Source organism: Lynx rufus, unplaced genomic scaffold (assembly GCF_022079265.1).
Source record: "Lynx rufus isolate CCGP_SWC_20201006 ecotype Redwood Valley unplaced genomic scaffold, mLynRuf1.p SCAF_3, whole genome shotgun sequence".
Classification (NCBI taxonomy): domain Eukaryota; kingdom Metazoa; phylum Chordata; class Mammalia; order Carnivora; family Felidae; genus Lynx; species Lynx rufus.
Genome location: NW_025814845.1, coordinates 174534296 through 174552108, shown reverse-complemented (window position 1 = coordinate 174552108; position 17813 = coordinate 174534296). Strand labels below are relative to the sequence as shown.

At 38.4% G+C, this 17813-nt stretch overlaps 1 protein-coding gene across 4 annotated transcripts in view; it reads left to right on the top strand.

The window, feature by feature from the left end:
• The window catches only part of RBPMS (RNA binding protein, mRNA processing factor), a 178464-nt gene that overhangs the window by 71178 nt on the left and 89473 nt on the right, over window positions 1–17813 (top strand). For all 4 annotated transcript variants that reach the window (XR_006964313.1, XM_047091265.1, XM_047091263.1 and 1 more), the window contains exons 2-4: window positions 7307–7384; window positions 10341–10379; window positions 11622–11684. Coding sequence is in view for 3 of the 4 variants with exons in the window: in XM_047091265.1 (XP_046947221.1) it covers window positions 7307–7384; window positions 10341–10379; window positions 11622–11684 (180 nt within the window). In the remaining variant the exon portion in view is untranslated. The remainder of the gene's footprint in view (window positions 1–7306; window positions 7385–10340; window positions 10380–11621; window positions 11685–17813) is intronic.

Here is a 17813-nt window from a genome sequence, read left to right as displayed (position 1 = left end):
ACCAAGAGACCCTTTTGACTGAAGCGAGGATGGTCCTGCTCCTAGGGCCTTAATTTAGAGTCATTGATGCCTGTTTTTAGTTAGATTTTATTTTTGGTGAAGGTACAAAGAAACACTGACTTTTGTCAGAATTGGAATGTGAAGCAAATTAAATGAATATATATACTTCTGCTGGATCAAATTTGTCCCATGGAGCCACAGGCAGAAAAGTGAGACCAGCTAAGGACAGAAGGATAGGTTGGACCCAAGGTTCCTATTTCCAAATGAAGGAGATCTCTGTGGGCTGTGTGTATTCTCTTTTTAAGAAATGGTTTATGCTTCTGAATATTTAAATGCCTACGTGTATAAATATGTAAAATTAAAGTTCTCTGTAATAATTCCACCTTCCCTGCTATTGACAGAACAGTAATTTAGAAAACATTATTTCAGTACCTTTTTTTTTTTCCTTAAGCATCTACTAATAACAACACTTGAAAGAATTAAACTGGGGTTATAGACAAATTCTGGTGTTTGCCTTTTCACTTAATAGGAGCCTTTGTCAGTAGACATGGTTATCTACTCATCATTTTAAATGTGCAAGCTAGTAATTTTGAGTATTTTTTCAAAAAACCTTGTGGATTGTTCATTCATAGTGGGTTTGGGATTTATTTATACATAAGTATGTTTAAATCATTATTAAGTTGAAATGGGAGTGATTTTACTAGTAACCATATATTGATCTCTCTATGTTATTGTGTGTACAGTCCTGAATTTTTGTGATCTGTTTGTCTTTTGGTCTACGTTTTCAGTCTTTTTCGTTTTTCTCCCTTGCTTGTGATTCTTTTTATCTCCTTTCCTTTTCTTTTAAACTTGTCTCTAATAATGTTAACCTTTTCTGCCTTTTTGTCATATGAGTATTTGTCATTTGATGTTGTAACCATACTGATCTAGGTTGTGCCTGGGAAATTTGGTTACCTCCTCTTGTTTACCATGTTGTCAGCCAGAGGTGTCGACATGCAAGCATTTATTGTCTCCTGTGAATATACAGTATTCTTTTGTAGATTTCTAAAGTAATCCAAGAGAGATTTATAGACTATACACTCTGTGCCTAGGATTATGCTTACTACCAAATAAGAGACTGCAAACTCTAAAACAATTTGAAAGACCTTTGAAACACACAAGTGTATTTACAGATAAGAATGGGTACCCCAAAAGAAAGACTTAAACCTATAGCACCTTTGAAAGCCTCTTTTGGAGTTTGCATTTATAGGTTTAAGAATTTGGGTAGGTGGATAGAGAGCTTGCAGGGGATAGATTATCATAGATAGAAGTACCCTATGGGCTTCACTCATTAGAATGATGCAAATTAGTGACTTCCGTAGTTAATCATGAATCATTTAGAAAATGAGAACTAGCTTTTCCCAATCCTGTGAATTTGAGATGTACCTCAAGAGGTCAGCTCAGAGCAGCTAGAAGTGATCCCTAACATCTTCTTATAAACAACTAAAAATTTACACAGAAAATGCCCGTAGGCCTAGAGTCTTTGGCCGCTATGGTGTTTACCAGATAGGGCTGCTGGCTGTAAAGTGTGATTCCTGCTGTGTACTGAAATGAAGCATTTGTTGGTTTATATTTTCATGTCTAGATTACCTGCAGGATAATCTGTGTTCTTTGTTAAACATAGGATCTTCCCATTTCAAGGCCTACTTTGACCATTCTGTCCAGGAAAACACAAACCTGACACAATGACTTTACTTACTGAATTAGAGTTTATTGAAGTCCGTCACTGAAACGTGGCTTGTCTTTCTGGTGGGAACTGGCACTGCCACTGAAGAACACATGGTTAGTTTTATCCAAAATGTAACTAGGGCCTCTAGAGGGAATGCCAGATAAGTGAGCAAAGAAGTCTCCTTGCTCTTACTGTCCAGCACAGGAGATTTCCCCTGGCATTTCTTTCAGTTCTTTTGTGGTAAAGATGAAATCGGAGGTACATCCACAGAATCCATTAGAGTCCCTTTGGGATAGAGCTGTCAGCAGCTTCATGTCTTGCACTTCTATGAGGCATGTTGTGTCCTTGACTAAGAAATGTGTTTCCCCATGTGTCTGATAAAGTAAACATCTGTGATGCTAGAGGCATAGTGCCAGGCACATCTGTGTCCACAGGCACTTCTGGTATGTTAAGGGCTGCCTTGGACAGTGATAGACCTGCCACAAAGTTCATTTGGTATCATTCATTTGTTATTTGGGGGACCTTTTTTTCCTGACTGATCATTTATGTGTCTCAAACTTTTCTTTCACTTTTGGTTACTTTGTGAATGAATTAAGCTTTCTGTTATCATATTTATTTGCATGTTCTGTCTCCTTCACTGGTCCTAAGCTCCCTGCAAGCAAGAAGCATGCTTTTTACCTTTGTGATTTCCACAGACATGGTAAAGACAAATGTTTTGCTATATAATGGTTAAGATTAAAAAAAAAAAAAATGGGGGTGAGAAGAATGGGGGGGAACTAAACTTTTCTTAAAAAAAAAACTTTTTTTTAATGTTTATTTTCTTTCCGAGGGGGGGAGAGACAGAGCGCGAGTGTGGGAGGGGCAGAGAAAGAGGGAGACACATAATCCGAAGCAGGCTCCAGGCTCTGAGCTGTCAGCACAGAGTCCGACGCGGGGCTTGAGCTCACAAACTGCGAGATCGTACCTGAGCCGAAGTCCGATGCTTAACCAACTGAGCCACCCAGGCACCCCCCGCCCCCCCTTTTTTTTTTTTGTCCCCACGATCTAGAGCCCAGTCACAAGGAAAAAGCATGAGTTAGATATTCAGGAAGAGTTTTTTCCATTCATTATCCATGATTTTTTTTTTTTAACTTAAATTTCCTAGTCTGAGGAGATCTAAAAAGGATTCAAAGCATGTAGATTCCAAGCACTTTATTTGTGAGCTTTAGTTGTACTCATAAATACATAATGTAACTATTTGAAAATTATTTCTCCTAGCCAATGTGTTTTGTCAGAGGAGAGAATCTCTCTTCAGTGAGAGAAGAGATATCTTGGCAGTCCCTGTGGGGACTAGATTATAGGAAATGTAACTTGTGTCCATGTGTAAGTAAAATACTAGACATTTTAGTTGCCTCCGGTTTGAACAGAATTACTGCTTTGAGCCTCTTGTCATCTGTGAGTGCGTGGCAAGCTTAGGGCTAATGGGAGTTCAATTTTTTTTCATGTATAACACTTTGAGATACTAAAATCAGCGTCACTTCTAATTCTGAAATGTTTACATTAAAAGCTTCCTCTGTAAACTTAAAAATTTTTATTGATGTAAATACTGACATTGTTTATAGTTTCCTAAAGAAAACAATAAAAAAAATCTAGGCAATTCTTCACAAAATAAAGTTATCTAGTACATGCATATCATAAAAAAAAAGTATAAATAAGCTAATAAACATTAAAATCACTTCTTCCACCACTCAGGGCTAAACCATATAAATATACCCATTTTTGTGTATATGTCCTACAAACGCATGTTATACCTCTCAATACATGTGTGTAGGCTGTTTTACAGAATAAAATCAAACTATTTGTACTTTTTCCTTGAACATTCTTTTTCTTGGACATAATTTTTATTGCATAATATTGCATTTTGATGTAAATGAACCTTTATTTAAAAAAATTTTTTTAACGTTTTTATTCATTTTTTGAGAGACAGGGTGTGAGCCGGGGAGTTGCAGAGAGAGAGAGAGAGAGAGAGGGAGACACAGAATCTGAAGTAGGCTCCAGGCTCCAAGCTGTCAGCACAGAGCCTGTCACAGGGCTCGAACTCAGGAACCGGTGAGATCATGACCTGAGCCAAAGTCAGACACATACCCAACTGGGCCTCCTACGTGCCCCTGAACCTTGATTTATATCAAGTAATATTTTGATAACCCCCAGATTTCTATTTTGCTGGTAAATTGTTTGACTTGTAAGTTTGTATTTTTCTTTAGAACAATACTATAAATGGTAGTTTATTTTCTAAGTTAACTCCCTAAATTTTAATTAATATCTGTCACATAGCTAAATGGACAAATGGCACTCCAGTGTTTAAACCATAGAATCTGCTTATTACATTATTTCCTTGGAAATCTGTAATCCAGTCAGTACCTGGCATAATGTCAGACATAATGGGTACTCAGCAAAATTTGAGTGAATGGGAGCTGGGATTCCCTCTCTTCCAGAGTGTCCTGGCTAGAGCAGCCAGGGACAGATGGTGTTTACTTGCTTGGACTGTGGGAAGAACATTGTTGATGGCAGGGAGGGCATACTGGATACAGGATTCCCTCATCATCTGTGTCTTTGGCAGTTGTCAGTAATTTGGCCTTAGCTTTGGTAAAACAAAGTTCCTGGAAAAAGGAGTCTATCTCTGGCAAAGTTGAGGGAGACGGGAGAAGGCAAAAGGTAAATTGAATCTAATCAGCATTTGTAAAACAGTACTATCCAAGAGCAATGGAATACACATTTGTTTTTAAGTACACAGCATTTATCATGTTATGGGCCATAAAAGAAGGAATTGAAGGGCAGTTTTTTAAAAATTAAGCCTTATACCTACCATATCATTCAGCTCTTCCACTCCTAGGTAATTAACCAAGAAGAAAGAAAACATATATCCATACAAAGACTTGTACAAATCAATGCATGTTCATCTCCAAAGCCATTTTATTTGTAAAAGCAAAAACTAGAAATAACCCAAATGTCCCATCAGTTGAATGGATAAATGAACTGTGGTGTATCCATACAACCGAATACTACTCAATAATGAAAAGGAATAGGCTATTAATCAACAGTGGATGAATCTCAGAATAGTTATGCTGAAGTTAAAAAGCCAGCCAAAAAGAATACATACTTTATGGCTCCATTTGTAGAAACCATTGCACCATCCATAATCCTAGTGACAGAAGGCACAGATCAGTGATTGCCTGGGGATGTGGATGGTAGGACAGGGTAGCAGGAAACTTAGGTGATGGATATGTTAATTATCTTGATTGTTGTGCTGGTTTCATAGGTTATAATATGTGGAAACTTACCAAATTGTAGGGGTGCCTGGGTGGCTCAGTTGGTCAAGTATCTGACTCTTGATCTTGGCTCAGGTCATGATCTCACGGCTGGTGGGATTGAGCCCTGCTTTGGGCTTTGCACTGACAGCATGGAGCCTGCTTGGGATTCTCTCTCCCCCTCTGCCCCTCCCCTGGTCATGAATGTGCACGCACGCTCTCTCAGTTGTTTTTTTTTTAATGTTTATCAAATTGTAAATAAAATGTACAGTTTATTATGTAATTGGCCCTTGATCCCTGTGGGGATTAGGAGCACCGATCGTCTGCACAGTCAAAATCCACATGTAACCTCTGTCTCCCTTATTACTTAACTCTCCTAATAGTCTACTATTGACTAGGAGTTTTACCAGTAACATAAACACATAGTTTGTATGTTATGTATTTTGTATGCTGTATTCTTACAATAAAATAAGCTGAGAAAAGTTATTAAGAAAATCATAGGGAAGAGAAAATACATTTACGGTACTAAACTGTATTGGGGGGAAAAATGTGCCTGTAAGTAGACCAGTTAGTTCAAACCTGTATTCGTGGGTCAACTGTATATCCATTATAGCACAATAAAGTTATCTAAAATATGAATGAATAAAAATAAGGCCCTCATGATTCCGAGGCTGTTTACATCATCATAGTGTTGATTACACACCTGCCTGCAAATGGCATGACATTTTACTGTCTTCTGGGTCAATAAAGGGTCTTGCCTGCTTTGTGCTTCTTCACAACCAGAATCAATAGAAAGTGTTAGGGTTCTAGGAAATCTCCCAGTTTTGCACTGAGGAAAAATCTAGATTTATAGATGGTTAACAATACGGCATTGAATTTTTCTTAAGGTAGCAACATGATTTCTAATGCCGAACTTCATCAAATTGTATCAGCCTGAGTAGAGAAGAATAGAATATGTGGGGGTGGAGTCAGATTTTCTAGAAATAGAGTAGAATGGTGGTTACCAGGGGATCAAGATGGGGGAGACAAGATGTTGGCCAGAGATTACAAATTTCCAGCTAGAAGTTGTAGAAGTTATGGGTATCTAATGCTCAGCACTGTGATTATAGCTAACAATACTGTATTCCTTATACTGGAAAGTCAGAATAGATCTTAAATGTTTTCACCACAAAAAAAAGAAATGGTTGCTTATGTGACGCAGTAGTTAACGCTGTGGTGGTGATTACCAGTATATAAGTATATTGAACCATTACGTTGTACGTCTTAAACTTCCGCAATGTTACATGTTCATTATATCTCATTGTGTGTGGGAAGGTGTACAAAACTTGACTGAAGGCACACAAAACACTAAAATAAGTAGAAAGAAAACATGGCGATGATAATTCAGTGATTTCTCCTTGCTTATTCAGTGAACACCAGATTCCTGAGGCATTGACTTTTGATGCCCCCTGTGGTTTGCTCTTCAGATACCTGTTCAGTTTTGGCTCACCCTTCTCCCAGAATATACTGTGCCATCACCCTCTTCATTGCCTTGGTTATTAGTATTTTCTCTGCCTCTGAGTCTTGCCCGTTTCCTCTTACACTTTGTATCTGTGTGATAATATTCTACCTATTCATTAAGTTCCCAGTCAAACGCTAACATGTTTTTTCTGATCCTCCCAAATGAAAGTGTGTCGTCAGTGTTCTGTATTGTAGTAGAAATTAATCACATAATTTGTGCCTTAGGCCTCATGGGGTATAGGTCAGTGAAGTCTTCCCTGCTGTTTTGGAACTGAGCAGATGGAGAGTTATGCATTTTGGCTACTATTTAGATGTGTTAAATAGTCAACAAACTTTTTACATTTATTAAAATTAATTGTTAATGCCGACGAGGGAGAGGCAAGGACAAACAGGAAAAACCAAAAATTGTTCCGATTTTTATTTTGGAACCATGTTTTGCAGTCATTTGATATAGAGCAGACAAGTGGTAGATTTGCTGTTCTCATGACTTCTGTTTTTCTTAAGCTCATATTTTAACTCTGTAGACCTTCTCTTCCCTTCATAGTGTTAGAACCAGGTAGTGGCTAATTGGGAAAGGAGAAATAAGTTTGTAAACTTAAATCAGCCAGAGGTAATTCACTCTGAGTAATTCCATAGAAATATTCAGGAGTTGCTTATTGGCATCTTAATGTTAGAATGTTAGTTGGGTTATGGAAAAAATACGAACTGGGTAGGACTCGTGAAGTATATGAAGGAATGTATTTTTGAGATTACAAGTGATAGCTGTTCTCTGGATTGTTCACTGTCTTGATCACTTCTGTTTATTTTCCAGGTCCGGACCCTATTTGTCAGTGGTCTCCCTCTGGATATCAAACCTCGGGAGCTCTATCTGCTTTTCAGACCATTTAAGGTACCTTTTCTCTTTGAGAAATTATAAAAAGCGACAAAAAGTATGTGTATAAGCTTCATGGGGGTTTCTGCAGAAAGAAATGATACGTTTGAGAAAGCATCTTGTAAAGTGACCTTCTTACAGGGTTGGTCAGTAAAGAAGATTTAATCACTCAGTTCCAGTGTATGGTCTTAGGAACGGCTGAAATTGCCTTTTGTCCTCCCCAACAGCTAATCTAGAAAAGTCTCTTTTACTAATGTGGACATGCATCTGACTCTTTGGCATGTAGAGCAGGCTTCGTGTCCTCCCTGTTTATCGTCTGCCAATTGAGAGTATTCTTGTGAGTGCAGACTACTGAAAATACCATCAATTACTGTTATTTATATTGCCAGTGCAGTAATATAAGTCAAGCCCTATTCCTACAAGGTTTATTAGTTGGAATACTGTTGTTAATATTGTTCTTTAGATACGTAAGTTAAGTGTACTTTTAAACTAAGTATTTTTAGGCAAAGAACATAACCACCATTACTTTTTCTGTGAGAAGAATGTCCTAAATCTCATACAAAGTAAAACAGAATTTTAAAGAATTACTTGGTGTGCTGGGACATCACGAAATGCTTAACACAGTTGCCTGTCCATTGGGACTATCACAATAAAATCACTTTAGAGATAGTTATTTAACGTTGATAGAATTGAGAACGTAACAGGTAATTGGACCACCAAGGAGAAACCTTGAAGGCTAACCTGTGTGGAGGATAAGAGAAAGATGGGGCCGGGTACGTTGTGGGCTGGAGGCCTAGGCCCTCAAGGAGAGCATGTAGAAGTCGTGAGAAATTCAGGGCTTGTGTCTGAGCTGGTCAGTGAGGACATGTTAGCAGCAGTGCCTGTCCAGGAGCACATTTAGGATTAGGTGGTGGGCCATCTTGATTAATGATGAAACATCCATCCTGTTGAAGCATGACCCCAGCCACAGAGGCAAGACAGATTAAGGGACAGAATTCAGCTTCTCAGGGAGGAGAGAGTAGGATGTAACAGCTGAAAACATCTGGGTAGGAAAGGAAGAAAGAAGGTTGAAGGGGCAGCCAGCTAAAAACCAACAAAGGTAAGAATCTAGCTTATGTGCTAGGAAGGCACCATGTATTAATAGACCTGCCTCGATTCTGATAGCCATCCCCTTACTGTAACAATGATGACAGTAAAGAGGGAAACAGAAGGGTTAATCATGCTTAGCTGAGAGGAAGTGGGGGAGAAAAGATGATGGTGTGAGGAGAGTGTCAACTTCATAGGATTTCCTGAACATCTTTTGCAGGGTTGCCATTTCTACTGTCTGTCCCTTTTGTAGGATGAGGACTTTTTAATTGATTTGATCATCTTAGGTTTTTGTGTGTATAGAGAGATTTAGCCAGCAAGCTTCTTACATGAATTACCCCCATTGAAATCTCACCACACTCAATTCAGGTGGGTTGGCCTCAGTTTTTCAAATGAGGAAAGTGAAACTTGTATAACTGAATAAATTTTACTCCAGTTCACACATAACAAATGGCAGGGCTAAGATTCAAACACAAGCAATTTGCCTCTGCCATCCATGTTCTGAACTAGTCTGTGATACTGCTTTTCTGTTTGTGACTTGGGAGCACAATATATCGCTACCCGTGGTGTTGTACTTGAGTGAAATATCCATTTGTCCTTTGCCTCTGAGGCCTCCAGAGTGTTTAAGCCTCCAAGTTTTTCAGAGACAGTGCACCTTGAAAGAGGAAGAGGCAGGACTGTGAATCATGACCTCTCTGGCCAGAAGAGCTCAAGGCCTTTGAGGTAAAATGTTTACAGTAGCTAATTGGTAACATAGTTCTCTGTTGGGAAGATACGAGGAAGAATCAATCCCAACATCCTGCCCAGAAACCCCAACGCTAGAGTCAGGACCCTGGTACATTCCCAACAACCCTCTTTTAATTAAAGTCCCTGGAGGCTGACCCTAGTCTGCAAATCTGTCTTGGCACTGATATGTGTGGTGGTCAATCATGTCAAGTGGTGTTTTTTTCCCCCTTGTGTCATCCATCAGTACAAGCCACCAGCCATTGATTATTTTCAGAAATAAACACACTTTGTTATCCTTATCCTGAGGAGCCAGGAGGGGCGAAGCGAGGGAGTGAAAAGGGAGGGTTTCTATCCTCCTTGAGGATGAGCTGCAGTAAAAAGCCAACAGGGAGTTTTTGCATGTTCCAGTCGGAATACCAGCATGAAAACTGGCTGCTTCAATAAGTAAGCAAAATAACTCAACAGAATTTAGCATCACTACCTGCTAAACTTTTCCTGGCAGTTTTGAAATTTTGCATAAGTAGTTCTACCTAGTACATTCGTAATGTTTTCATGTTATTTTATAGCAAACACATGACCAAGTCATCACATACTTCCTATCTTACTGAATTTACTCCCTTCACTCTTAGTTCTGTAAAATGAAAAAGACCTGTTGACAGGAACCCATCTTCCTACTATTATATAATTTCATTGAAAAAAAAAAGGATAGGAAACATAGATACGTGCATAAATTTCAGGATCTGATTTGTTTTAGGCCTTAAATGTGGAAGCATAGGTAGATGTGTGTGTGCATGCGTGTGTAAAATTTGCTTTCTCAGAGAGGCGTTTGTAAGAAGAATTAGATGGTCAGGAGTCAAAGGACTCATTTTTACTTGAGCAAGATGCTATTAAAATTGTTTTTTGGGGGGTGCCTGTGTGGGTCAGTAGTTAAGCCTCCAACTCTTGATTTCTGCTCAGGTCATGATCTCATTCATGGTTTGGGAGTTTGGGCCCTGCTTTGGGCTCTGTGCCAACAGCATGGAGCCTACTTTGAAGGATTCTTTCTCCTTCTCTGACTGCCCCTCCCTTACTCGCTCACTCAAAAAAACTTTTTTTTTTTTTTTAAATTGTTTTTTTTTTTCTTATCTTTTTTGGTCTAAATTTGGTTCTTCTTAATTTTCAGGGCTACGAGGGTTCTCTTATAAAGCTCACATCTAAGCAGGTAAGAATTTCAAACTTGCATATAAATGATCCAATTCTATAATAAATTTGAATTGACTTTCTTCAGGAATGTTACTGGGGCTGAGCATTCTCTTTTTTTAATTCTCATTAGGATTTGAGTTTTGTTGTTGACTTAAAATTAAGGGTGAGATTGGTTAGGAATTAGCACAGGAAAATGATTCATAATTCCATTGTCTCCAGCTAGGATGTCTGAGGCTGTCCCTGAGGAAAGCAAACGTAATGCCTCCAGCATGGTTATATTGGGATTGGTCTGTATATTCAAAACAAATTATCCAAACCCACTTTTATTCCCAATTCTTCCTTTAAAAAAAAAAACATATAACAGACAAAATTTCGCAGTGTATAAATATCTGTTGATGAGGACTCATGCTGTCTTTCTTGTGTTTCAAACTGCTAAAATCAGGCATAGTCCCCAAGTCTAGAGTGGAGCACAAAAGGTGCAGAATGGAGGGTGGCAATCCATGACCCTGATAGCTTCTAGAAGCTTCTTGAAGATTTTTAACTATATGCTTCCCCCGCCCCCAAAATGCTGAATACCTTAGCATGCTCACCTCTCAGAGTCACTTTTCATCTCTCAATAAGATATTCTCTGATTCATTATAAGTAAGCTGTGTTGCAAGCATCTTTCTGGACTAGAAGTCCAAAGGGATTATCACTCCTCTCTATTCAGTTGGAACAATTTGGTTTACCCAGCTAGTTAAACTTTTTTAAGGTATCCCTTGGGATTTGCCATGGAAATGCATTTTGTAAATTTGATCATGCAGTGAGAGTACAGGGCTTTTATCATTGTGTCATTGTATTCCTTGCACTTACAGTGTACCAAAAGGTGATTCGGTTCTCTTTCCATTTTAAAAGATGAAGAAACTGAGGTACAGTGAATTTGATTTAGGAAAGTAGAGCCTCTTGACCCAAGTTTTCCTCTATTCTCTTGTTCACTGCTGCTCACCTTCCAACCCCTTCTAGATTTTTTTTTTTTTTTTTTATGATTCTCTAAATCCCCAGCTGTGCCCTTGAAGAACCACTCTCACAATCCCTTTTGATTCATGTTAGAAATTTGGCTAAGCCACTGCGTCATGATTCTTTTGAACTGGCTTTCTTATTTCTTCTACCCATTGCCTGTGGTCATTTCTTTATCTTAGCTCTTCAGTTTGACATCACCTTTGACCCAGAAAAATATATATCACCTGATTTGTTTTTTCTTCATATTTTTTTCTTTCCTCAGCCCGTAGGTTTTGTCAGTTTTGACAGTCGCTCAGAAGCAGAAGCTGCAAAGAATGCTTTGAATGTAAGTAGTGATGATGTAATCATTGGTGTTTCCTTGTGAGGTGGGGGGAGGTAATACAACCTCTTTGGACAGGAAATCACATGGATGGAATATGACTGCTCAATCTGATAGGGAGGGATTCATCAATTAGCTGTCTAAAGAGATTTTTCCTGGGGTGCCTGGGTGGCTTAGTCGGTTGAGCATTGGACTTCGGCTCAGGTCATGATCTCACAGTTCATGGGTTTGAGCCCCACGTCAGGCTCTGTGGTGACAGTTCGGAGCCTGGAGACTGCTTTGGATTCTGTGTCTCCTTCTCTGCCCCTCCCTTGCTCACGCTCTGTCTCTCTCTCCTCTCTCAAAAGTAAACATCAAAAAATTAAAAAAAAAAAAAAAAGATTTTTCCTTGAATTGTGGTCACATGTGCAAACTATTAAACAATGCCCTGCTCTTCTCCAGCTTTTACTGTAATGTTCAAAATACCTGACAATGCCTTATTTTAATTCGGCCCAATCAGTCCCCATGGTCATGTGCAGTTTAGTTTGGCCATTGTTATATTCTCAAAGGCTAAGGCTAACCCAAGAGTAGATCAAAATCTTGGCTTTCCTCATCTCATGAGACTTACATTTTAGGTATGTGGCTTTTTTTTTTTTTCTTTTCATTTTAAGGTTATAGTCTTTATTATCCTGGTTTTCCCCAAAGACATTGTGCTATAATAAATGGCTGTCAGCTGTAACTGAGTAGAGATACCTGTGTTTGGTTTGTAGGCTTCTTGTCTACATATGTTTTGAGACTTGCCAGCTTTATTTTAGCAAATATTTTCCCCCTTTAGTATGCCAGGAAACAAAACGACTTAAGAGGAACCAAGCTGAGAGAAGGTGAAAGGAAGCAGCATTTGAGTTCCAGATGCTGAGGGCTGATCCTGAGGTTAAGAGTTGTAGTGAGAATTCTGGATCCATCCTGCTTCAGGCAGTTGGCCTAACTGGCTGTGAATAAGATTGATGAAAGTGGCCAAAAGGATTTAGGGTACTTCTTAAAAGGCAAGTGGCCCCTAGACTGTTGCAGTCTGAGTGTGATGGTATAGACCTTTGTGTTGCTATGGAACCTGCAGGTGCCCCTCCCAGCTGCTCCTTTGAGCACTTGGGTGCTAAGGCGGACCATACTGAGGAAGGCTGGAGGGGAGACCTGGTGTCCTGGAGACGCAGAGGGCCTCCAGGGGGTCTGTTTAGTCATCATAATGGTGTCATTGTGACATGATCTTGAAAGGTTTTTAACCTTTGGAAAAAATGTACACACTCTCAGATGAAATGGTTTGCTTGTTGTTCTGGAACATCTTTGGAATCCAGGAGCTCTCAGGAGCTCAGGATTTTCCTGGATTTGGATAAAGTAACCTTCTGGTGAGAAAAACTGGTTCCACACCCTGTTTGTCTTCCACAGAACAAAATGTAAACCAGTTATTTATTGCATACCAGTAGTACACACTAAAATGTAAAAATTGTTTTGATTTTACCATTACATAGATATAGCCAGAATTTTCTCAATATAAACAAATTTTAAGCATATCAAAACTGATTCTGTTTAGATGGTGGTGTTCTTTCATTCTTGCCACCATGTTCTTTGTTGTTGTTCCTATAAAGGAAGTTAACAGCAGTTGAAGCTTGTTTACAGAATGGGTTTTCCATGGCTTTACTGTCTGAAGAACACTAGGCTTTTATATAAAGTGGACTTCTCTCATCTGACAAAGTTATCTCACGGTAACTTGGGAAACACTCCAAGTGAAACAGTTCAACTTCTATTCTATTCTATGGACCTAAGGGTAACTCTTAATATTTACCTGTGGATTATTGAACCTGAGCTTGCTTCTGCTCAGAGGCTGACTTAGGAGTGCAGGGCATTTATTGAGCTCTTGGTTGATTTCTTTCTTGACATTTTAATTTTTATATATAAAGCATGAGAGGTCTTTGTACCTTAGAAACCATCCTGTTGTTACAGTTCTGGGAATGGAGACCTGGAAAGGATGGATGGCTCAGTCAGGAAGCATATTAAAACTACAACTAGAAGTAAGCCTTTTGCATCTTAATCCTGTCTCCTTTGTACAACATCTTGATGCTTGCTTCGTCCATGGAATGTTGCTGTTTTTCCTGGTGGCAGTGACAGACTATTTAATGCATATTGTCTGGGACAAATGGTCATGATAAAGTTTGGTGTTATGTGACAATGGAGCAGGATTTCTTTACAGAGGAAATGGGCCCGTTCAGGACAATGTACTTAATCATTGAAGCTGACACATTCTCTCTATGATCCCACATATTCTGTTTTCAGGGTCATCTTTTCTAATAGGTGAATTTAAAACATACGGTACTCCTAGCTATTAGAAAATTTTCTCCTCTCATGTCATTTGTCCAGGCTTCTCTCACAAGCTTTTCCTCACATTCCTTTGGGGAAAAGTTCCACGTTGTAATGTTTTGTCTTATTCTACAATTGAAAAACTAAAGCCTCAGTCCAGTAATAAGTCTCTCTATATAGAATAGTTCACAGTGTTATGGACCACTTCTCCACACTTCTCTTGTTGTCTTTCTCAGTCATGGTTACTGTCTGGTTATTAGTATTAATAATCAGTCTTTTCCCAAATGACTGATTTTTAAATGTGCTTTCTTCCATTTTTGGATTAAGTCATTTTGATAATTTTACGGAAAAACATGTTCACATTGAATTAAGTGGTAACATTGAACTTTTATCAGGAGGTTATTCAAATCTTCTAAAGTAAATACAGTGTATTTTGTTTTTATAGCAAAAACTCCCAACTTAAGCTAAAAATAACCCAAACCCAGACTTCCCTTCAGGTTATCTATGGTTCCATTAATCCACATGATTAGAAACCCCATCCATTCTTTAACCTGACAGCAAAATATCTGACCTACCCTTCACCCTTTATACACGTTTGTAATTTCCATACTGGCAGTTTACTGTTTTTCATGCTGATGGAAGGGGTTGCTGATAAACCAAAGTGTCTAGTAATCTTTAGGATTTGTTTATAATTTTGAAATGTAAATCAAATATGGTGAGTAATATTGAGAGTTACCCTGGTTTAGTAAAAATTTGTGCAAGTTTTAAAAAGAAACTTAGGAAATAGAGCAGGTATAAGGGTAAGGACCCTGAACAGAGGTGAGAATAAGCCATCCTGGCTTCCTACCAACTGTGAAGACCCCAATATTGCCACTGTTGCCTCGCTGAAATCTTGTTTTAATAAATAAGAGTGATTTGTAGTTAACACTTCAGATCGACAGGCTTGTTGTGGTCCTTGCTTGTGTAAGTTTCCATAACAGGCATTGTCTTACTCTGGTGTTTGGGAATCACTCATCTAAAGTACAGTTGACCCTTGAACATCACAGGGATCAGGGGCTGACCACCCCTTCAGTAAAAAACAAAAACACATAAATAACTTTTGACTCCCTCAAAACTTAATATTCTACTTTTGATCAGAAGCTTTATTGATAATATAGTCAGTTAACACATATTGTATGTTATATGTATTGTATATTGTATTATATGTATTGTATATTGTATTTTTACAATAAAGTAAACTAGAGAAAAGAAATGTTAGGAAAATACATTTACAGTACTGTATTTATTAAAAAAAGATTTTTTTTTCCATGTAAATAGGCCCACAGAGTTCAAACCCATGTTGTTCAAGGGTCAGCCGTACCTTGACAGGTTGTGTGTGAACCTCTGGAGTATATGTGCCATTTTGTTTGAAATACCTCTTCCCCTAATTTTATATAGTTGTTACTGGGCTAGGTTTTATTATAGACTCTATTGTAAATTATTATATCAGAATTAGAGAAGTCTGATGCAGTCAAACTGTACATCACTACAGTTTGCCTTCACAACTAAACATTGCCTAGATAAACACGATAATTGGCGTTCTCTCAATTATACTAGTTGATGTAAAATATCTCTAATTATCATTGTACCCCCCAAGTCTATTGGATTCTTAAGTTTATTGAGATATAACTCACATAACATACAATCCATTTAAAGTGTACAGTTCAGCGAGGCACCTGGGTGGCTCAGTGGGTCAAGCATCTGATTTAGGCTCAGGCCATCATCTCGCAGTTCCTGAGTTGAAGCCCTGCATTGGGCTCTCTGCTGTCAGCTCAGAGCCTGTTTCGGATCCTCTGTCTCTCTGCCCTTCCCCTGTTTGCGCTCTTCCTCAAAAATAATTAACTATTAAAAACACGCTTAAAAATTGTGCAAGTCAATGAGTTTTGATGTCATTCTTAAAATTATACTTAAAATTTTGCCATCTTAGTGATTTTTTTAAGTGCACAATTCAGTGGCGTATAATTACATTCACCGTGTTGTGCAGCTATCACCGATGTCTCTTTGCAAAACTTTTTCATCATCCCAAACTGTGTAACTGTTAATCAGCACTTCCCAATTTTTCCTTCTAGCCACTGGTTAACCTCTAGTTTATTTTCGGTCTCTAGCCTTTTCTGGATATTTGTCCTTTTTGTGTTTGGCTTCTTTCACTTAGTGTAATGTTTTCAAAATTCATCCATGTTGTAGCCTATGTCAGAGCATCGTTCCATTTTTGGCTGATATATTGTTATATGGGTCTACCATCTTTTATTTATCCATTCATCTGTCGATGTATGCTTAGGTTATTTCCACCCTTTTGCTCTTGTGAATAATGAACGCTTCAGTGAACATTGGTGTACAAGTATCTGTTTGAGTCTCTCTTTTCAGTTATATTAGCTATATACCTAGGAGTAAAATTGCTGACTCATATGGTAATTTTATCTTCCACTTTTTTTTTTTTTTAATTTTTTTTTTTCAACGTTTATTTATTCTTGGGACAGAGAGAGACAGAGCATGAACGGGGGAGGGGCAGAGAGAGAGGGAGACACAGAATCGGAAACAGGCTCCAGGCTCCAAGCCATCAGCCCAGAGCCCGACGCGGGGCTCGAACTCACGGACCGCGAGATCGTGACCTGGCTGAAGTCGGACGCTTAACCGACTGCGCCACCCAGGCGCCCCTATCTTCCACTTTTTGAGCAACTTCCAAACCTTTCCATAGTAGCTGCACCATTTGAAATTCCCCCCAGTAACGTATATGGGATTCCAATTTCTCCATATCTTCCCCAATACTTGTTTTTTAAATTAGGATCATCCTAGTAGGTATGAAGTGGTGATTGGGTTATTGATAAATACTTTTTGACTGATTTCAATAGATTTGGGTTCTTTTGGAATCCTACCTGACAGAAAATGTTTCTTTTAACAGGGATTAGTAACATTTCTGTGACGTCAATTCTAATCAATAGAACTGTGTTACCATTAAATAGCTTAGTTTACCTGTTAATAAAAGAAGGGTAGGGAAAAAACCCAACCTTTTTACCTGTTAATAAAAGAAGGGTAGGAAAAAAACCCAACCTTTACATGATTCAACCTTAATAAGTTAAGACTTAGGATTTGTGCTCTTTTATGTACAGTATGCAAGACAAAAAGGAATGATATTTTCTCAAGGTCTAAAAAGACTTTGGAATAGAAATTAAAAAGCAGTTTGGTTTTGAAGAGGAAAAGTGCAGTCATGCAGACTTACAGTGCAAAGAAGCCTTAATAAAGAGAAAATGAAGAGGAATTGAGGGTATGTAGTATTAAATTCTTAATGATTGAGGAAATTTATCAGTTCAGGAGCAGGTATGGTAAAAAGAATTTTTAGGAAAATCTTTAATTTCTAAGAAAGCATGTTGAAAAGGTACTTGATACTGTCACATGTTGCGAAAACAGCCCATCTAATCCAGGGAAACTTCTGCTTTTCCATCCACATAAATTCCCGGCATTGAAGTAAACACTATGGTTATTTATATCACAGTGATTCCAGCCTTGTACACAATTTAATTTTGTTGAATAGCTTTAGCTCTCCAACTATCGAATTACCAAACAGTATGGCATTAATGAATCCATTAGTTCTATACCAGACTCCTCCTCATACACAGGGATATTATTCACTTCCAAAAGTGTTAAAAGGAAATCGAGCCAAAACACTTGCAGATGTTCTAAATGTGAACCTCTACTAGGAGTATACTTTCTTAGTGAAAAGATGTGGCCATAAAGTGCTGGTACAGACTCTGAGTACTGAGGGACACCAGG